This window comes from Orbicella faveolata, unplaced genomic scaffold (genome assembly GCF_042242905.1).
Source record: "Orbicella faveolata isolate gen_17 unplaced genomic scaffold, um_ofav_v1 contig_13, whole genome shotgun sequence".
Lineage (NCBI taxonomy): Eukaryota > Metazoa > Cnidaria > Anthozoa > Scleractinia > Merulinidae > Orbicella > Orbicella faveolata.
This window is the reverse complement of record NW_028301540.1, coordinates 27315001-27337459: the sequence shown is the minus strand read 5'-3', so window position 1 is coordinate 27337459 and position 22459 is coordinate 27315001. Positions and strand designations below refer to the sequence as shown.

At 40.1% G+C, this 22459-nt stretch overlaps 2 protein-coding genes and 1 pseudogene across 3 annotated transcripts in view; 2 read left to right on the top strand and 1 right to left on the bottom strand.

The window, feature by feature from the left end:
• Positions 1-6175, top strand: part of LOC110067499 (uncharacterized) — a 28173-nt gene extending 21998 nt beyond the window's left edge. The window contains exon 3 of the mRNA XM_089285263.1: positions 528-6175. Coding sequence (XP_089141389.1) covers positions 528-2320 — 1793 coding nt within the window. The 3' untranslated portion in view covers positions 2321-6175. The remainder of the gene's footprint in view (positions 1-527) is intronic.
• A 774-nt stretch (positions 6176-6949) lies between these two features.
• The window catches only part of LOC110067691 (sodium- and chloride-dependent GABA transporter 1-like), a 55044-nt pseudogene continuing 39534 nt past the window's right edge, over positions 6950-22459 (bottom strand). Inside the window, exons 4-11 of the transcript XR_016206193.1 lie at positions 13215-13519; positions 12890-13016; positions 11775-11878; positions 11058-11182; positions 9932-10044; positions 8491-8622; positions 7623-7778; positions 6950-7549 (exon numbers count right to left, since the gene is read on the bottom strand). The product of XR_016206193.1 is annotated as a sodium- and chloride-dependent GABA transporter 1-like (transcript). The remainder of the gene's footprint in view (positions 7550-7622; positions 7779-8490; positions 8623-9931; positions 10045-11057; positions 11183-11774; positions 11879-12889; positions 13017-13214; positions 13520-22459) is intronic.
• On the top strand, positions 18815-19406 carry LOC149115850 (uncharacterized). Its single transcript, XM_089283861.1, has one exon. The coding sequence runs from the start codon at positions 18895-18897 to the stop codon at positions 19330-19332; it is 438 nt and encodes a 145-aa protein (XP_089139987.1). The 5' UTR covers positions 18815-18894; the 3' UTR covers positions 19333-19406.

Sequence of the window (22459 nt, the reverse complement as noted above, 5' to 3'; positions counted from 1 at the left end):
CAACGAGAAAAAGAAAAAACAAGCTTGTACAATATCTTGCATTCTCTTATAAACTTATCCAGGGTCACGACTGGATTTTAGTTTGCCTGATTTATTCCTCCAATCAAATTCAACCCCGATCGGGCCTCTTGAATTTGTTTCTCTAAGTTTAAATTAATTTACAGAATAACAACAACACTTACCTTTGCAATTGGGACCCAGTGGAATTCATCGATGACGAAGAACCTACAGCTTTTGAAAAACCTAAACTGTTCACAGTATCTCTAACATTCAACACACGCGAAAGAAAAACCGGACGAAGCACGAGGGAGTAGGGGCGGTGAGGCGAGTGAATATTTATCTCGATCCCCACCCCCTACCCTGTCAAGTCTCTTGTTTTGCGCTGGTGACCCGTTCTCTCGAGATTCTATCCGTGCGTTCAACGATCTAATAATAATATGAGAACGACGAAGGGCTGTGAACAGTCTATCGAAATTCTTACTAATTATACCACAGGAAAAAGACACTAATGATATTTTTTGGTCTAGCACTTAGTGCAAGCGAACAAGGTACAAGTTCCAAACTGGAAGAATTGGTGGAGACCTCTATCACGTGTAGAGAGAAACATCACGAAAATAAGCCTCTCATTTACTATTGTCAGAACTGCAAAGTTTGCATTTGCGACAAGTGTGGACAAACACGTCATACAAATCACACCATGGTGGATATCAAGCAAGCCGCCGAAGAACAAAAACTAAAGATGACGGAGCTTGTGCAGAAAATGAAAGTAGAGATTACAGAGCACACGACCCAAATGGAGAAAACAACAGAAATGTTGAAGAAGAACGGAGAGAAAATTGCTGCCGCTCGAAACAAAGTGTTAACCACTGTTGAAGAACTCATTCGAGTATTAAAGGAGCACGAGATCGCCATGGTGACCGAGTTAGATGTTATTGAAGACGAACAGCAAAGAGAGCACTCAGTACAGATGGAACACTTTCAGGTATCTGCCACGCAACTGAAAACGTCTGTGGAACATTGCCAAAGAATTTTACAACGAAACAACAGCGTTGAAATTCTTGAAGCGCAGCAGGGTGTCATGGAAAAGTGCCAGGGTCTCCTAAATGCGAGGAAAATGAACATTTATAAACCATCGCATGTTCAATACAAGACAATTGAAGAGAATATCCAAAGTGTTAGACGCGCGTTTCCGGGTGAAGTTGTGGTTAGTACAACTGATCCTCGGCAATCAGTGGCGGAAGGGAAAGGCTTAAAACAAGCAGAAGCTGGAAGAGAAGCTGGCCTAACAATCACGACAAAGAACACAGAGGGACAACAATGTTACAATGAAATCGATCAGATTTTTGTCAAGGTTTGCGCTTCGTCGGAGGAAGACCTCCACACCAACATTGCAGACAACGAAGATGGTAAATATAGCGTCACCTACACACCCGAATGTGACGGACATCATGAGGTGGTGATTGAAGTTAATGGTCAACCGCTGACTAGTAGTCCATGGAGTGTTCACGTGAAGCCACATCAATACCATGCCGTACGTTTTTTTGGATCACGCGGTAAAGCACAAGGACAATTTTATTGCCCCCGCGACATTGCAATAAATGCCAAGACAGGGAACATTGCAGTTGTTGATTTTAATAATAACAGAGTACAACTTTTTAACTCAGATGGAATTTATTTGAGAGAGTATGGTCAGAAAGGACTTGACGCCGAGACACTTGCTTATCCCATGTCAGTAGCATTCACCAATTCTGGTGACGTCACTATCTGTGATTCTATTGATATTTTTTGTTTCGCTGAAAGCGGTCAGTTCATTAAAAACATCTCCAACAAACATTTGATCAAAACACGATTCATAACCATTGCTTGTGATGGCCGCATGCTCGTGAGTGACAGTGGTGACAAAACGGTCAAAGTCCTCTCCCCTAACGGTACAGAACTGTTGAAGTCCCTCAGCTTTCCAGGCTACGATGAGTCCCCGTTGGTTGCTTTACATCATCACGAAAGGGTTTTTGTTTCCTGTGACAAGACTCGATGCGTCAAGGTATTTAATAATGAAGGGGACTTTCTATATGATATTGGCACAGAGGGGCCTGGTAAGCTGAACCGTCCTGTTGGACTTGCTGTTGACAAGTTTAACAACTTGTTAGTCTGTGACAAAAAAGGTGGCAATGTTCACGTTTTTACACTTGAAGGAAAATTTGTAAACTCGATAAAAGGACAGTCAGCCCAATTTCAAGAGCCTTGGGCTGTTGCTGTGTCAAACACTGGACAAGTATTCATTACTGACACAGAAAAACACTGTGTTCATGTTTTTGAGTGAACAACTGTTTGAGCCTTTTCGATTTATTATAAAGGAGTCTAGAGACTTTTGTATTTTTGGGTGTAAAACTTTTCAAACAAAAGCTCGGCTGTAGGAAACAATGTAGGAAACAACAGCTCTTCATTTGCTACGATTTCAAAATGTTTAATATTAAAGAACTACTCAAGATAAAGTGAAACATCATATCCAATCCATTAGGTATCTTAACTGAAATATTGCTAGGTGTCATGAAAAGCAAATCATGACGGATTCAATTCATTTCACTAATATAAATGCACTTGAGTTGGACTATTGGAAATTCTTATATATATTTTTATTATTATTATCATTTTTCTTTTTCATTATTTAACAAAATCTTTAGGCGGGTTATCCCAGTTCAGCAGAGCTGTTTTAAATCTGGTACCGTTGTATCTGAGGAATACTAATAATTATGATGAAAATGCCGGCATTACAGCCAACACCAAACTACTAGTATATAGAATAAGTGAGCTGAAAGTTCAAAATAAGTCTTGTCGCCTGGAAAACATTACAAGGGCACTTTAAAGCGATGACGTAGTCACTCGCTTATAGCTGGCGCTGGCAAGCTGCATTCCTTTGGATAAGTGACTTCGCACTTTTTTCGGGCTCCGCTTATGTCGCGCACGATTACCCCTCTGTGGAAGCGAAATGCACTCTGGGAGCTACCTTTGCGGCCGACTTGTAGAGTTTGTAGGATCGGCGGAGTGTCTTTATTTTCAGCTTTTAAACGAAGACGTTTGAGTGTGGATTGTGCTTTATCGAGTATCCGAAAGCCAAAGAATACTCAAGTCGTGTAAGGGGGAAGTTCTGGTCTATGCTATTGTTTATGTTTTACCTGGAGGCAATATATCTTCCAACTTTAAGGAAAGTAATTCGCTCTTGGCAAATGAGTTACTATGCAAGGTTTCGGTTCACCCAAATGTGTGTGTGTCGTTTTTTACATTCCTTTGTTGATTCTACTCACTAATGATGTGAAAATGAATCCTGGGTTTTGTTATCGTGTGGATTCGTCTAAAACTGTCACTGCTGACTATCATCAAGGTGACGTTTCACTGTTTGGAACAAGTAAACAATATGCAGCGGTGTGTTTTACTGCACGCGCAATTTATCCGGAGTGCTTTTAATTTCAGCTTTTAAACGAAGATTTAGCGGTGGATTTTGGTTTATCCAGTATCGGATAAATTTGCGCTCACGGGCCAACTCATAATAATATGGTCCAAGGTTCATTGATAACAAGTATACGGTTAAAACAACAAATTAATTTCCGGTGAGGTAATTAGCGATGCGAAATGTCCTTAAAGATAATAAGATGTTGATTTCAGAGAGAAACAATGAGAATACTGTTTGTTGTCTGGGAGCTAGTTAAGACACGCTAAATATTCGCCATCTCTGGCGAGTCATCTTTCTCGGGGAGTGAGAAACTTGTCCTTTGCGGCCGACCTTTGCGGTTTGTAGAATCCGCGGGGTGCGTTTAACTTAAGTTTCTCCTTATGTGCCCTGACAAATTCGTTGACTTTTCGCTCAACATTGTTTTGCGTGAATTTCTTGAGAATGAATACACAAGGCTCAATGCGTCAAGGTATTTAATAATGAAGGGGAATTTCTATTTGATGTTGATACAGAGGGGCCTGGTGAGCTGGACCATCCTCTTGGACTCGCTGTTGACAAGTTTAACAACTTGTTAGTCTGTGACGGTAAAAATTGTAAAGTTTTTACACTGGAAGGAAAATTTCTAAACTCGATAATAGAAGGGCCCCGAATTTCGTAGAATTTATTTTGTTGCTGTCTCAAACGCTGGGCAAGTATTCATTACTGACTCAGGAAAACAGTGTTCATATTTTTGAGTGAACAACTGATTCAGCCGTTTCGATTTATTATAAGGAGTCTCGAGATAGTTTGTCTTAGATATTTAGGGGTGAAGTTTTTCAAACAAAAGCTCGGCTAAACGAAACAAAGTAGAAAACAACAGCTCTTTATTAACTATGATTTTAAAAAGTTTAATATTAAAGAACTACTCTAAGGTGCAGTGAAACATCATCCAATCCATTAGTTATCTTAAACGGAATATTGTTAGGTGTCATGAAAAGCAAATCATTTATTTGCTGATGGATTCAATTCATTAGACTGATATAGATGCACTTGAGTTGGATTAGCGAAATTTTTTCATTATTTAACCAAATATCTAGGCAGGTTGTCCCAATTTAGCAGAGCTGGTTTAAATCTGGTACTGCATCTAAGGAATACTAACAAGTTTGATCAAAATGCCGGTATTACAGCCAACACCAAACTATAGCATAAGTGAGCTGAAAGTTCAAAATAAGTCTTGTCGCCTGGAAAACATTACAAGGGCATTTTTTCAGCTAGCGATCTGATTTCACCTGGAGAAGTGTCGCAGGCTTTTTATCCATCATATCGCCAAAAATACACCATGACAGACTGACAGACCAAGAGCGAAATTCAGTGTTTACAAACATTAAGCTTATTTATCATTTACAAGGAGAAACCAGTTCGCCTACGGTTGTGCAAATGATAAGCAAAAATGCGTGAAAGCTCCGTTCGGATTGGCCATTTACCATTTGCTAAACAAAAAAAACAATTTACACGAGTTCAACGTTTACTTGATCATAATTCCAAGATGGCGGCGAAGAACTGGAAACGGTTAGCACATTTTCAACTCGGATGCTTCGGTTGGAAAGTTTGGACTACCTTTCAAGACGCTCCGCCTTTTTCACAAGTATTCCGGTCGGTCGAGCCAAAATTGTCTTGCCATTTACAATGTCACCTAAATTTCCGCAATTTTTCGGTAAATGGTAAACAACCTACATCATCAGCAAGATTCCACGGGAGCTTCCTACGACAAGTGGGTTTTTCTCCTGTACGGTGGCAATTGAACGTAAGGTTAAATGTCAAAGCAGCTAGCCATTGCTTACTTTTTTTGTCATCGCCTATAGCAAGTAAACATTCAGCTTTTCCACTCACCGAAGTTTCAGCCTCTGAAGTGCCCGCTATCCTCAAGAAATTCGTCTCGAGAGAAGCGACTTCGGAGGCCGCCACTTTGAAACTGTCTCGGCAACCAGGCCGTGTTTATGTGACGTCATTCCGTCTGATTCAAAATTGGCGCGAAGGAGAAAAACCGGCAACTGACTTGGCATCCTTGACAAGGTCAGCAAAATCTATTTTTTTTTCCAAGTGATTATCCACTTCACCATCTTCAATGCTATCATTTTACCACTAATTTGGCTCAAGAGCAGCCACAACCTAAAGTGATAGTTAAAAGGCTCCTCGGAAGCCATTTGGACAAAACTCTCTCGGACGGTATGACGTCACGAAAACGCGGCCTGGCTGCTGAGTACTGTTCAAAATGGCGACAACGTAACGATATTTGAATTTTGGGCTTCTTTGGAGACGAATTTCATAAGGAAAACCTGCACTTTAGACTGAGGCTGAAACTTCGGTGAATGGCTAAACTTGGTGCAAGGTTTTTATTGGTGTTAACAAAAAAAAAATACATTTTTTGGAGTGACCTTCTCCTTTAAGCTGTTCAACTGCTAAACAGATTTATGATAATCATGATCAGAGAAAGTCAAGAAGACTTGCCATAGAAGTCGGCGCACTTAAATTAAGAGCATACTTCGATTTTGTTATTAAAGCATTTGAAAGTTTCATGAGATAAACCGCGTGATTCCCTTTATAAGTTTCATTAACGCTCCGTTGTCGTTTCAGGCATTTGTAATTATCTTATTCTAGTTTTGTTCATTAATCAGATGATTGTATTAAGAAAAAACATATTTTTGTATAATTTTGATTTTAGATGGAATAAAATACACAGCTATACGACTACGAGTCATTCTTCTGTTCTTCTTGTCTTAAATTTCTATCGAAACATGATGGTGGTCACCCAAATAATTTAGCTTCATAGTTATTTTGGGTGACCGGCTACTGAATGTATTTCTAATTACTATTTTACAATTAATTGATTTAGCTTTTTTTGCGGTAAAAATGAACCTTGTTATTGTTGTTGTTGTTGTTGTTGAAACACAACGTGCTCCACCAGTCACACCAAACTTGCTGTTTATTTGTTTATTTTTTTTTCTTCATTCGTCCGTTTATTTAGGAGCAATTAAGCCAGCAGCTAAAAGTCATTTTTAAGTGCATTTTCCCGCCCTTCGCCTCAGTTACATGTTTCTGCTTCGTTTTCTGATTGGTCTACAGCGTTATAACATTTATTGTGATTGGTCAGTCTTAGAACAGTTTAATATGAAGAAATTCCTTAAAAATATATAATAAAACACATGGACGACTGAACGCCTGGTATCTTATTACATAGCACTTCAACGTCATAGGTAAAGCGCGCTTTTCAATCCACCATCTAAGGAGGCTACAAAGCAGTCATATACACTGGCGTTTGATGACCCCCTTCCCAGACTTTCAATTCCTTGGCATGGTTTTCTTCTGGAACAAATATAGCCTCATGCAGTTTCTGAAAAGAAAAGCAGAAGAAAGAAACCCGCCACTGAGTTAGCGAGTCAGTCTCTAGGTTTCGCCAAGTATCATGGTTAATTAATTCTTTAGCCAAGAGTTGAAATCTCGTAGAAATTAGATAAGGTAACAAAGTGCGTCTGCTCACGTGACATTTCACGTGACCTATTTTTAGTGTCTCCGCTCAAACAGCGGTCATACGCAAATCCCTAACGCCAATCCTGATTTTTTGTTACTTTGAGCTTTGTCAAGGTCACAAACAGCTTGAGAAAGGAAAAAGAATATAGAATGAATCTGAGAGGACGAAGTTCGTGGACCGCAATTTTCAGAAACATGGCCAGTTGACACACAAATGTTCTCCTTTTCCAGTAAATGTCTCAATATTTTCCTTGTAAGTAGCTAAATATTTCATATTCGCATTAATACACACCCAAGTTGGGTGTGGCTTGTGCTATTTTTAACTAGAAAACAACATCATGAAACCCCTTGAGTTCCGGAGGGTACATCACAGTCCGCTAACGGTATAAACCCAGCTCTTACACTCACCTGTGATGTGTCTCCTCCATGGTTTCCACGCAAATAAATGTCTACAATAGTTTTAATGACTAACAGTGGCACACAGAGCATAGAAGCAACAGTGATCAGCCACCCCACTGCCTCCCCCCACGGGGGATACACGTAATCCTCATACGTGATTCTAGTGTATTTGATTAAGCTGAACATCAAGATACCCTGTGGGAGAAAAATAGAAAGCACAGTAGAATTTCAATATATAGCAAGCCACTGACCAGGATAACACACTGACCAGGATAACACACTGACCAGGATAAAACGGTTTTCCAAAAAAGACGCGCCACTCATCATAAATCCATGCGACAACAATCAACTCCAAAAACATAATGAACAAGAGCGACAAACCGGCTGAAAACGAGTCGAACAGGTTAAACACAAATATGCCACCCTGCAAAAGCAAATCAAGACACTCAGTTGAAATGACCAAGCTCAGTTGAGTTACGACTCATAGTATTCCTTCAAATTTTGTCTATGTTGTGCAGCCGTTTCTTAGCAAGGAGTGACAAAACCATCGATCGCACTATTCGCATGAGTGTTTCCATCAGTCGAAGATAGAGAAACAAGAAAACGTAGCGCGTCAAGGAATTGCGCAACGGGACAGAGGTTGGGAGTTGAAAATCAGAGATCGGGAACAAGGGTTTTTTCTTTTTTTTTTTTTTTTCTCCAGTCCTCCTCCACTCTTGTCCGCTCCACTGTCAAAGCTCTTCGCTTCGCGATCGTCCGGTTTTCCTATCATAGAGATTAAGCATGACGTTCAGACGGCAAATACCCTGCGGCAGAGTCTCCTTCGATCTTCCTCGCAGAGTAGACGGCAAACGGCAAACGTCAAACCGTTGTCAAACTTCAAACGTCAAAAGGCAAACATGAACCTTTTGCCTTCTGTTTTCGGCTGTTTGTACAGTAGAGTGAAAATATTTGTATTTGCGATGAATAATAGAAGATGTTGATTCATTTAGGTGTGATTTATTTAAGAAAAAGAAAAGAGATAAGTTTTGCCGTTTGTTGTTTGCTGCAAACGTCAAACTTATCCTTTCTAATCTCTCCTAAAGGTACAAGCTGAATTGACTACAATCTCTTCTTTTACCAATCTATTAACTTACGTTCGTTACACACGAAAGTCCCATTAGAAACAGCAGAACGCATAACACCAACACAACTAGCTTCCTGAATCGACTCAGTTTTTGAGGATAGTGTTCTATTGGACACGCGGCTACTATCTCCACTTGACCAAACTGAAAATCAAATTAGGTAAACATAAAAATAATAAAAAAGACAAGTAAGATACAACAAGTTGACTGCTTGAGGGATTATGTCCATTCATTTTAAGGTAATTCAGTTAGATATTCACATAAATTTATAATATTTACAATATTTAGAGCGGAAGCCACATTAGACTTAGTTAGTTTTCAGGCGGGTCCTCTATCCTGGTCGAATTGGAATTTGGAGTGTTGGTTTCTGTGGAGGGAAGAAAACCAGAGAACCCGGAAAAAAAATTGAACCCTCGGAGCAACGCGAGAACCAACAACAAATTCAACCCACGTATGGCACCGGGCCGGAATCACACCACTGCGCCATCCCTGCTCCCAAACAGCTGGTGGGTCTCGCTAATTAGATCGCCCACTTTACAGTTCCGTACTTCTAGTGGTCAGGCCCTTGTGCTCAAGCGAGACTAGAGTTGACTTTGTTATGATACAAACCTTGTTTTTTTTTTTTTTTTTAATGTAAATTATTGTGTTATGGTGCTAGTTAGTTTCTGATCTCTGTCATCCGAAGGTCAAACAAGGCCTCGCTTCCATATCATGCAGAGGCCAGGTTACATTTCACAGAACCGTCTAATGGTCTGTTCTGTTGCAGCGTGGTCTTAAAGGTCATATTATTTGGATGATTGCTAAATGCTGATTTTGAGGTGATTTTGTTGCGTCAGACAACAGTCTAATACAGTCGACCCTCTTTTAAGTGGCCACCCCCTATTAAGTGGCCACCCCCTATTAAGCGGCTAGTTATCAAAGTCCCGAGATTACTGTCAGTAAAATACGGAGAAGAAAACCCCTATCAACCGGCCACCTCTATCAAGCGGCCGTGGCCATCTTTAGGTCGTCTCGTTGAGGGTTCTCCAATTCTCTTTACCTCTGTTAAACGACCACCCAAAATTTAATACACGTAGTTTAGCTTTGTTTTGGAAAGACTATAACAGATAACAGTTCGAAATAGAAAGTGACGAATGACTACAACATTCAAACACACTTTTATCACGATTGTCTTGAGGTGATTTTATATTCACAAAAAAATTAACTCCATGGTAAAAAATATTCAAAGTACACCAACTCCTATTAAACTGCCATCTCCCATTTCCTCAAGGGTGACCGCTTAATAGGGGTTCGACTGTGTTCAATGAAATCCCAGCTTTCAGAAGTCAGAAAAACAGAAATAAATTAGCTACAGGGAGAAACAAACGGTCAAAATTTGACAAGATTCAAACGGATTGTAAACTACGACAACTAAGGGCGTTTTATATAGCTTACAGTGAGAAACAATTATTACCTGACTGTCAAGTCCCAACATAATCAACATGAAGAAAAACATCACGGCCCAGACCTGGGGCACAGGCAGCTCCCCTAAGGCTGCTGGATAGGCGATAAACGCCAATCCGGGACCTTCGTAAAATTCAAAGATAAGATAAGATAAGATAAGAACTTTATTAACGTGTCGAAGTCGCTAGCATACAATGTATACTAATTGGGGAAACCTAACTACGATTACTTATCTAATAATTAATAAAATATGAAATACATGTACGTATGTAAGTGTTTTAAAATATATATATAAAACAAACAATGAGGCATGCAGTAAGATCAAGTGGTAGTTGTTACATAAAGAACAGTCTTTACAAGTACTGTCCAGCAGGCTAGTGAAATCAACCAATTTGATGCGCTTTTTAAAGGTGTGCAATGATTCAGAAGATCGAATAGATTTGTCGAGTTTGGACCAAATGACAGGGCCTAAGTAAGTCAGGCTATGTTTGCCATGAGCAACAGTCCGAAATCTGGGTGTGGTGAAGTCAGAATTTCTAAGGTGATACTGAGAATTGTTAACAGCAAATAATTCCGCAATGTAAGGAGGCGCCAGACCATTTTTGACTTCATACATTATCATTGTAATGGCTTGCAATCGTCGCGTATGAAGTGTAGGCATATATATATAAGGCAATCTGATTAACACAACAATATGTCAATCATCATTTGTAATACTGAGGACGGACGGGAGAACTTGTGCCAGCCAATCGGTTTTGGCTAATTTTGTGGTAAGTTGGTAAGGGAACAAAGCAAAATGCCGGTTTGCTCTAAATGGTTGTAGGAAATTTATTTAAGTCGATAAGAGAGCTTAGAAGACTTAAAACCAAGTAAAACACAATCAATCACAAATCAATCACAAATCAATTGAAACTCTATTGAGAAATCAAAAACTACCGACCATCACAGTTCAAGCTTTATTGCATTAAATCTTGATTTACTTTTCTCCATTTAGTCCTCATTTTTAATCTACCACTACATAAACTGACAAAAAAAAATTAGGCGAATAAAATGCGAAAATCATATAAATGAATTTTACTAATTCATTTATACCGGTAACTGAATCTGACAAAACAAATATAAGTAAAGCTACAAACCTTGTGACGCAACATCAGCGATACTTTTGCCTTCCTGGCCAGCGATAAACCCTAGAATTGAGAAAATGGCAAATCCTGCAAATATGCTTGTAGCGCAGTTAGTGACGGATATGATTAAGGCGTCCCTGAAAGAAATGATAGCAGAAGGAATGTAATCGAAGGTGTCGGGTAAGTGCTCTCGTAAGGTCTCACATGAATGGCTTGATACTCTTTGAGAGGACAATAGAACAAACAGAACAAACAGAACGAACAATGCTCCTAGCCCCAAACAATAACAGCTGCTACACCATGACGACAAGCAAAAGAATTACAAGTTTACGACAGCGGCTACACTTCCGAATCGAAATGGTCTTTAATTTGTGTTTGTAACATCACTTCATACAAGCTACCAGGAGAAGCTGCTGAATTCCAAAGCCCGCGGTGTTTCTCGTCAGACATGTTCCTTAGTCCAGTTCTGGCTCTCTCTGTAACGCAACGCTACATTCTCGGGGGAGAGGACCCTCTTTCCCGAGAGCGTAGCTTGGCGTGTCAGAGAGAGGACTAAAACTGGACTAACATGTTACCATGAACATGAAGTAAGTATGCTCGAGGATGGCTAGGGGATCGCGGGCTCACAAACATTGCTCATTGCTCTGTTTTTGGATCGCAAGGAATCTGAATCGGAAAATATTGGGAAAAATCAAAAGGAATTTGGAAATTGCAAAACGAAAACCTTACTTTAGAATGTTGTTCTTCTTGTTATTGTAGCTGGCAAAGGTGAGGTTGACGCCCATTCCCATTGCTAACGAGTACAGGACTTGAGCCGCAGCGTCTATCCACACCTTAAACAGCAAAATAGGGTTCAAACGGGGCATTGCGGCGAGATAAAAAGGTTAAGTCTGCATACGAGCCAAGTGGCCCATCAGGCCGGAGCTTATCCCGCTTTGTGTAACGTGAAGCGACTAGGAATATTCCTGGATGGGATGCTAGTCCATCGCAGGGTTACCCCCAGCATTAAATTCGCCAGGACCCATTTGTAAACTTGGGTGGAGCCTTGCATACGGCCGACGCGACTGAAATTTGAATTAACCTATCAGGATTCTGCAGGGGGGCGGAGTGGGAGAAACTCTACTGTCCTGACGTCAAATGCATATTAATTAAAGTCAAGCATCGTTTCTCACTTAAGACGGCATTAAATGTTCCGGAAAAAGGATTTTTTGACTCCAAAAGCCATATCAGATTGTAAAGAGTGAAAACTTGAAACATTTTGCGTCTCCGACCTTTTGATTTGGCGCCAAAAATGTGTCGCGCGCGTTTGGCAACTTTTTCTTCGATCGCTGTCGCCAGGTAGGATAATAGTTGTTTCATTGTGGACATTTTGAACAAAATGCGTTTTTCCTCATCAAATTAAACCCAGAATTCTTGTGTTGAGGATTAGGAGAAGCCAAAGCAACTTAGAATTGTCTTTATTTTGTTAGCTGTAAAGAAAAAGACTATTATCGTGTCGTTTTGGTAGGACAACTAGGTTTTGACTGGCGCTTGTACTGCGGGTGCCGCCACCGTATGCAAGGAGAGTGGCACTATGAGAGTGAAGTGTCTTGCCCAAGAACAAAACACAATGACCCTGGCTAGGGCTCGAGCCCGGTCCGTTCAATCCAAGTCGAACGTTCTAACCATGAGGCCAACACGCCTCCACAGTGGGGCACACTGTTAGTCATAACTTTTTACCCTGAAACAAGTCGAGTTACCTCTTATCGGTCGCCAGAGAGCGAGAGGTTGCATACTCCTTACATGGAGAAAGAGAGGCTGATCAGAAATTGCTATTTAGTAAAGACTATAAATCGTATATGTACCTTCGCATCGCCACGTCGCTCCCAGGAAGGCAGAATATCAGTCCGTCCTTTGCTCCAGGTAAGGTGATACCCCGGAAAAATAGGATCACCAGGATAAAGTAGGGGTCGTGGCCGTCACGTACACAACCTGTTGACGATCGCAAAATTAGCTCCCTGCTGTTCCGTAAACCGACGTCCCTGAGTCTTCGTGCGTTCCTCTCCTTCTAGAAGACCTCTTCTGAACTGATATTAATTGACGTGTAGCGACTAGAACTTTCTTTGCGTTTGCGTTTGCGTTTCTCCATGACCCCTGGGAATTATGCAACCCACTCTGTAGTACTTAAGCGTTCTTCGTCATGCGTAGTTTTGGTTTCTGCTGCGTTTTCCTTAGCTGCTTCACTGTCGTGAGCCCTGAAGTGCAAATTCTAGAATTCGAGTCGCCACAGTCGAGTCGACTGGGCGAGGCTCCCGAGGCGTTCGGATTGGAAGCATTAAAGATGTAACAATCTGGCGTGTTCCAAGGATGGTGACAACCCACCCAAGGAATATCTTTCTTGAAAGCTTGGTAGAAGTAGAACAAAGACCACGCCATGATAACATTGTAATACATTGACACCAGGAACGAAACGGCAATGCTGGCAAACCCGATACCTAGAAAGGAAGAAAATCGAGTCAGCAAAATAAGCCTCTAGGATGCAATTGTCTCTGGCACCGTCAACACTACGCCGGAGAAATTTGAAAACGGAGGTTTCACTCTGAAAACACATTAAATGTTTTCCGTCCACACTACGCCGGAGGAATTTCAAAACGCAACAATCACCGGTCATTTTGGATTCGTGTTTGGGTTAAACTCGGTCAGGAAAATCACATGTTTATCGTAACCTAATCGTTTTGGAAAAGCTTCGTTTTCAAAATGTTTTCTGTCCTAGCCGGAGAATAAAACTGTATGAAAGCTCGAACATGAGCATAAGGATTTGCACTGCTCGTGATATTTGAAAATTCTTGCAAATTGAATTCCCCTAAAAGCTCGTGCAATTTTGAGAGAATTTTCAAACATCACTTGTAGTGTAAATCCTTAATAGCGCTCGCATTTGTAAAATGATACGAATCTTGGACGTCCTTCTGGAGCAGTGATGAGAGAAGAATTGAATGACAGTCTTAAGGGACGGACCATTAGAAAATTGAAGTGGGAGTGAGGGAAAAGCAAAAAACAGTTTATGCAAGGAAGGGTGACTGAAAAAAAAATCGCGCAAAGCAGAAGTGAAGAAAAAAAATTCATGCAGAGTGAATTGCACTGTCGAGCTTTAAAACTATACCCGCCTGAATGGCAACTTGGCAGCCACTTTAAACTGCATACTTTATACTTGGCAGCCACTTTGAACTCGACAATTTGCGACTTTGTCGGCTTGTAACTTGGCAACCACTTTATACTGAGTAGCAACCTCATCATGGACACTGCTAGTCAAACGCCCTTGCAGAAAAACCCTCATGAATAACCATGGCTTAAAAGTGATTAAAAAACTATGTGCTATAAAGAGCCATCCTGCTTTATATTATTCGTTTGCATTTAAGCAAGCACATCAGTACTGTGTTTTGAAAGAAATATAGAGTGATTTCCAAATAGAATGTTTCCCCCTCCAATTCCCACCCCAATTAAAAAAATTCGTGCAGGGGATTAGCCCCCGCAAAAAAAAATCCTGCAATGGCATTGGACGTGAAAAAAAATTCCTGCAAGCTGAAAAGGTCCCAACCTGCCCCCCATCCTCCCCCACTAAATTTTCTAATGGTCCGTCCCTAAGTAAAGCACAGGGAGAAGTATTGCGTTACTGTATTCTTTAAGTACCATCAGAAGAGAAACTTGTATAAAATAATTAAGTGTCTGTGAAGTTTCTTTCCAATCACAAATCAAAACAGTCATCATTACGTTTCTGTTACGTTTCCTCCGTCGGTTTCCTCAACTGAGACGCGATGCCGTGTTAACAGCAAATCTCAAGAGTCTAGTTCTGACTTACTAGACTTGAACCCTGTCTACCCCGTGCAAGGGGGGCATCCAGTGTGGCACTAAATTTTTGCGGGTTCTAATTTTTGCGAATTTTTGCGGTTTTTTCCACGATCCGCAAAAACAAATTCTCGCCAAAATTTTTTCCGCTAAAATCTACTCAACTGGCAAAATTATACATACAAACATCACAAGTAGAATCTTGCTGCTGTCATTTATTTAAAGTCTCTTTTGTTCAAAAACAAAACTATGAAATGAGAAACAAAACGTTCAGAAATACAAAAAAAAAATTTACGGGAAAGGATCGCCTGAAGATGCTCTATTTAGTAGAGCATCTACAATTGCACACAAGAGCACGATGTAATTGTCAATAGACCAATTTCGATATATCGAAATTCAGCCTAAAACAATAGACCTCAGTAAGAGGCGCTGGGGAATAACTACAGAGTTTGTGGGGCTTATTCCCCAGAGCCTCGCGCTGAATTTTAATATATCGAAATTGGTCTATTGCATGCAGTTTATTTAACAATGAGGAAATGTTGTTGAGTCAATAAGATGATTGCTTGTCCAAGAATGGTTGGAAACGTTTTTTTCCTTCCTTTACATCCGGGCCATTATAACAATTCTGACCATTTCCTATTTTATTTTTGTTTTTTTTTTCCTTCCCACTTTCCTAAGACAAATACGTGCTCTCCTCTCCCCCAATTCTCTAGAAACATATCGTTAACTGTGCAAAGATACATCTTTAGTCAAGCACACCACCGCTGAAGACAAACCTTTAATGAAGAAATGTCTGTTCCGCTAAAGAGGTCCAGTCTGATTGGTTAGCAAATGACAAACAAAGGAAATGAGTTTCTTGGCCGCCACATACAGTATAGGACGATATCATGTTCATATTAAGCTAGCCGCACAAAAAAGCAAATGAATGTGTTCATCCAATGAACAGTCTACTGTAGTGATAAATTTCCATAAAGCCTTCGGTAAGCACCGGTGCATATCGACATACGACGATCAAGTTCTTGTTTGAGTGTTAATAAGGTTTCAGTTCATAAGACTTCCAAGATCTACAGGTTTGTTTGTTTCATTGATTTTGTAGTCACGAAAGATATCTTTGAAGCAGTTTGCTATTGTTATATGCAGTGAAGACTTAACGAAACTGCCAATATATCGGAAACGAAACGAAATCAACAAAACAAAAGAACCCATGATCATGATTACTAAGCGTTATTTGCAGCTGAGGAGACTGTAGTCCTGCACTCCGGTTAGCCTGAGTAACATTCCTGTCAGCCAAAATAACACTCAGGTTAGCATGTTCACGGTTAGCTTTCAATAATGATAATGGTTTCTCTGACTGTTTTGATGGTTTCGTTTCGTTCGTTTCGGCTGTTTCGTTTCGGTTGTTACGTTTCAGTGGTTTGGTCGTTGTTTCGAGTTCTAGTACATGTCGTTCGTTTGGCCGCACCTAAGCAAGTGAAATAGTTTCTGATTTAAGCTCGAGTCACGAGTTAGCCCGGTCTAGTTAATTTCGATTCAACGGTAATTTTGTTTGTCTCTTTGTATAATTTCAAGTTGTGGGTCTAGTCCTTATAGCAGGGCAGATCTGAGGAAACTGATTGATGTCAGTTTAGCTAACTCATGACACTGCCAGAGAAGCTTACCTACGTTTCCTTAAATTCTGCTCAAACTTACTTGAATTTTATTCTTCGTAAATGCAATACCTCATTCGCATCAAACAACACTGTTTTAAGGTTCGATGCTCAGGCATTCCAACCACGTCACAGAGAGGTGCTTGCCAAGCATTTCTCATAAACATATTACATGTTAGAAAAGGAAAGCGTGTACTTAAACCTATCAGTAGAGAATTCTGAGCTGTATAAGTAAATGAGTGGCTTGTGTGTCAATTGGGCGAGTTGATAATGTTGATAAGATCGGTTTATATTTCGCTTTGTTGTGAACAACCGAAAACAAGTTTCACTTGGCCGGTCATGCGAAAGAACGGCATTCAGTTATAAAGTCTGAAATGTGTGCGGAATTTAAGAGAAACCGTCAGTGATATCACTAAGCCCGCATGCTGCCGTGACACTTAGATTGTTTCATCTTTTTCTCTGGTGTTTGCAGGACTAAGAAAATATAACTCTACCTTTTCCTTAAAACTTCGATTTTGATATGATTAATTATGAGCTTTATTTCAAGTCGGCCTCACACTGTGAGCCCAGTTGGTGCCTTGAAAACACTAACAGCTACTAATAGAGGGCCTGGGTTGGGATGGACCGACAGAGAGAGAAATGATCTCAGATCAGCAAAATTTACTGATAGCTGATAACTGACCGACAGTTTTACTGGTAACTCAACTGATAAGTAATATATCAAACATGAGAGACAGTGTTTTATCGGGATATTCAAACACCGAGAAGAGACTTAAAAATACGACGCGCAGCGGTGTTTTTTAACAAAATTCGAGGTGTTTGGATAGCCGATGAAACATTGTCTCTCAAGTTTGATATATCTTCCTAATCGAAACAAAAATTAGGGAGCAAATGGAGAAGTAAAATCGTCAAAATCTGTGCTAATTAAGATCGGCCGGGTGTACAAACCTCCTTCATGGCTGTGATTTTCTTTGTTTTATAACTTGATGAATTATAATGAGTTTGAGAACTGCATGAGATTCCAGCACCTCCACCGGACATTTCGAATCGCAAACAGCATACAACAAATAGCCGTGAACAGTCGCGAAGGATTCATGGCTGGCCTGAGAGTACTACGGTTAGCCTAGTTTAAGATAAATATGACTCTGGTTTGCCCAAATAACGTTCCAGTTTTTTATGCTAACTCGAGTGCTGCCGGTTTGCTATTCGCTGTTCGAGTTTTCCACACAACCGCGTTTGGTCGATTTCGTCTCATCTCGGCAGTGTGCAGCTCGAGGAGACTGGAGAAATTTAGGCCAATGCACAGGCATCCTGTTGAATTTCCTAACTTTGCGCTCCTAATCCAATAGTCCGGGTGCCCGTGACCGACTATGGCCGTCCCGTTTACTTGGAAAGCTGGCAAATTTTAACTTTACCAGAATTATTCCTTGGACCTTAGTAGTTAATGCTAGGGTGGCAGTGGAAACTCTCGAGTGGGCGGTTTGTAGTTACATGTGTGAAAACATTTGTAACGCTGATGTGGGGACTGGGAGTAACTCTGTTTCACTAGTTGTATAGAGACTATGCTAAGAATCAAACATATTTTGTGAATAGCTGCTTTCCTCATATACTCACGTTGTCTAGGGTTGTGAGAGCTGTGTAGGAGGTGCGAGAGGTGTGGAATTGAAATATACACGTAGAAATTAATGATAGGTCATTAGGGATGTCCCTCCGGAAATTGCACTTAATGAAGTAGCTCACTGTGTTTAATTTCTAGAGGCCTAGGGCTGCTTCAATGTTTAACCGAATATTTGCCAAATTAAGGAAGTATAAAGAAAAACTGGTAGCTTCCTTTCCATCTTTTGTATGTTAATTTCCAAATTGTGTATTTCCATAGCAACCCTATTAAGGAAATATTCTTTTTCTGTGATGCTATGACATTAAGACTAACTTACATATTTTACAAATGTATTATATTTTTGAAGAAAAGATACGTATTGAAAAAATGTTCGTATTAAAAATAAGGGATTAAAAACACGATGTTTTTGTTGTTCCACTTCATTTTCCCGTCTATCCATTCCTTTGAATCGCATCTCAAAACTGAGTTTCAAAAAGTAAGGTGAAGTCATAAAAGAAGTATAAAAAAACACATCTGCCGCGCGAAGAAAACCACGGTACTTGTTTCTAATAAATAGAGACAAAATCACATAATATAGAATCCGATACAACCAGTTTAATTTTAAATGAATAATACTGGGGGACGATTTCAGTCATTAACAAAGGACTGTTTGAAGAAAAGTGTAAATCTTAACGGAAGGGCTCTCTTTACATGCTTCGTAATTGCAAACAATTTCAATGATTGAGATTCCAAAACCAAAGGAGGAATTGTTGGAGTTACTGTCATGGAGGGAGCACGAGAAAGGTGGGAACTCGCAGCTCGTATGATGGCAGCAGCAACAATTTCTTTCAAAGTTATGGGTGGGACTTCAGCAGGCTCGAGCTTCCATAAAGAACTGGAATCACAAAGAATTGAAAGAGATGAAAATGGCACGCACAATATCATTCAGTGCATTGACACGAAATTGGTAAATCCATTCGATATCGGTCAGTGCGAAGGAGAAAAGATGCCACTGATTAATATCGCCACTGGGACAGTTGCACCATCTGAACTTTCGGAATCTTTGCTCACTGCTAAGGAGCAAGGCGAAAAGGCAATGGGAGAGTTTGTCCAAGCCAGGCTAATAATATCTGACAAGGAGAATTTCTGGGATCCTTTGAAGAAAATCAACGTCAAAACCTTTCAAAGTCTGAACAAACCTGTTGAGCCAAGTAAGATCTGAAGACAATCAACCTCGACATGTCAGGTGTATAGTAGACTTCTTGCTGTGTCCAAAGACCATGACATTGATCTAGAAGAAGTGCGGTCGTATGAACTTGCAACTGTTCCCCTTGCATTAGCCAACATGGATGGGTCTCTGAGGAAACCAAGCAAGGGGCTACTGGAAATGGGCAGTATTGCCAGGAGCACACTTCCTGCTTATAGTCTTCACCAAACAGCATACATAGTTACTGACTGTCTGGCAGTAATTCATATGTTGTCAAAAGGAAAGATGCAATCGGAGAGCTATCTGACACAATTGCAGCAACTATTATTACGATACGACACGATGAGATACGATACGATAAGATAGTACGATACAATACTTTATTTAACGTGGGATTAACGCTTATAATAATAATAATAATAATAATAATGTCTTTATTGTCGTGTCAATTACATCTAGCAGTGGAGAATCCCCACTGCTAATAGGGGATGCCTAACTAGATCTATCTAAAAATAATACACAGAAAAGTACTATACGAGAAATCAAAATTATGAGTGACAAAGACGGCAGCCACTACATCCATCCACCTTAGCCAGTCGGCTAGTTTACAGGTAATCCACGGCCCTACTATATTCTAAAAATTAAAACTAAAAATGTACAAAAATTGATTGTATAAAACTATAAATGCAGAGAACTAAAAATCTAGAGAATCAAATCACAATAAATTCCGATATCAGTCAAACTTAAGCGATCGAATTTTGTTGTTCACTTTATTAGTGCCTACTTTAGTTCTAATATCACTTTTTTGTTAGCTCGTTTCATTTCTTTGCGGCAAAATATCTCCATGATTTGAGACCATATTTAGTCGTGTTAATTTTCGGCGAAGACAGGATATAGTAACGTTGAAGATTATCCTTGGATGAGCGTAAGATGATAAGATCTCTAATTGCGAATGGAGCTTTGTCCGATATACCATTGTTTATTGTCAAAAGCATGTCCTGGATTCTTCGAGTTTCCATGGATGTTCGGAGTCTGATTCTTTGCAAGAGATCTTGATAAGATGAACTTTTATTTTTGAGCTGACGTACCTTAAAGCCCTTTCATTGACCTTCTCGATTTTAGCAGTGTTTCTTTTTTCGCAGTGGTGACAGACTTGGTTGCAATACGGAGTTGAAATATGGTAGTGTAAATGCGCGGTATAGCGATTTCTTAGTTTTAGTTAGTAAAATATTCTTCAGTCTGCAACTATCATTGCTAAATTCCAGTTCACCAGTCAAGTCCATATTGTCCAAGACCGATATAATGTAGAAGATTCGATTAAGTCGGGAGAATCTCAGTGGACGGCCATAAATTCCAAGCAGAGAAACCAAGTTCCCTGCCAGTCTCAAGCGTTATTTGTCCAGTGGAAAAACCAAATCTAAGTTATTGACGTTTCTACTTTCTGATTGCATTTGGTGTGAGAACCTTCCCGGACAACTCAAGGATAGTCAGACACTCCTTCTACCATCACCAAGATGGGTCAGCAGTGAAAGTGACTAAAACGTTGAACAGAGAAGGTATAATTCCTCTCTATTCCGACCACGAGGAAGCAGACAGTAGGATGTTTGTGCATTGCGAATATATTGCAAACCAGTCATCAGACATCAGCAATTCTTCCAAGAGGATCATCGTTTTTTCTCCAGACACAGATGTAGCAGTTTTATGTTGGTATCACTTCAGCCAACTGTCCATTCAAGAGCATTAGTTCCACAAAGGTACTGGAGGAAACAGAAGGTTCATTCCAGTGCACGAGGCTGTGGGTCCAGATGTGTGCAATCTTTTACCGGCCATGCATGCTTTGACAGGATGCGATTCCACGAGTAACCTAAACGGCATAGGCAGAAAGGGAGGGCTCACTACACTGAAGAAGATAAAGATGACCCTGTTGGACTGAAGAACCTGGGTACAGACTGCACAGTCATGAGCGATGAAACGTTGACTATTTGTGTCAAATTTACCGGTCTTCTACTTCAAATTTGAACCATCTCAGGTACAAGCTTTTTACCAAGAAAAACCTAGAAAGCAGCACACTTCCGCCTACTGACGATAGTGGATTGTATATGTCAAAAGGGCCAACTATCAATGCTTTATTTGGAAACATGCCCGAGACAGGAGGCTTTCACTAACATAACCAGATGGAAATGGGTGGACTAAGGATGAGTGGGGACATCTTGTTCCCAAATTGATGAAGAAAGATCCAGCTCCAGAGAATTTCTTGGAACTGACTCTGTGGAGGAGTAAGAAGGATTTCAATGCAAGATGTTCTTGCCGGAGAGTTGGACTCTCCTGCACGGCTGATTGCACTTGTGAAAATGAATGCAGCAACCTCCAAGAAAATGACGGAGACGAGGAGCTTTGACCCTTTGTATTATTTCAATTGTGATGTCATTCACGTGTGCAATAACGACATGATTGAAAAGCGCTAATTAGGTAAGTAAGCAATTTGAAAGCTCTACTTGCCATATAAATTTGATTACTATTAAGTAAATGCTTTTGAGGATACGTGGGTAGGGGCACAAAGAGCGACCCCTCACGTTCACGAACGAGGAAAGCACAGGTTAAATGATTAGTAAATGGGTGCAGGGACCATATCTAGGAGGGTGAACTTTTATTTTTCCCTGTAGATAAGTCATAAGCCTGTTTTTAAATTTAGAGAAGGGACTTCTCAACGCTACAGGCAATTTAAGCTTCAAGAATAAGATTTTTATTTTATTTTGGATGTGAAATGCCTCGTATCTTCTGTCTAAATTGTGATATTTTTCTCATTAGTTTTTAATTGATAAGTGAAAGGAACTCTATACAAAAATAAGAACAAAATGCCCTCTCCTAAAATGCCATCTCCAAAAAGACGTTTAAGATTGTGTGAACAGGTAGAATGCACTCCGCCATATTTACTTTCTCCATTTTTGTCAATTTTATGACGTCATAATCTGATCATGTGACGTATTATAACCATCGTCATGTTATCCATGGCATAAACTCTATCCTGTGAAAATTTTGTATTATTAGACAAAATCTGTTGATGGCTATAGGTCATAAACTATTTCACCCCTGGTCCCAGATTGTTGTAAAAATCACTTTAAAAAACAGCATAGATACTCTG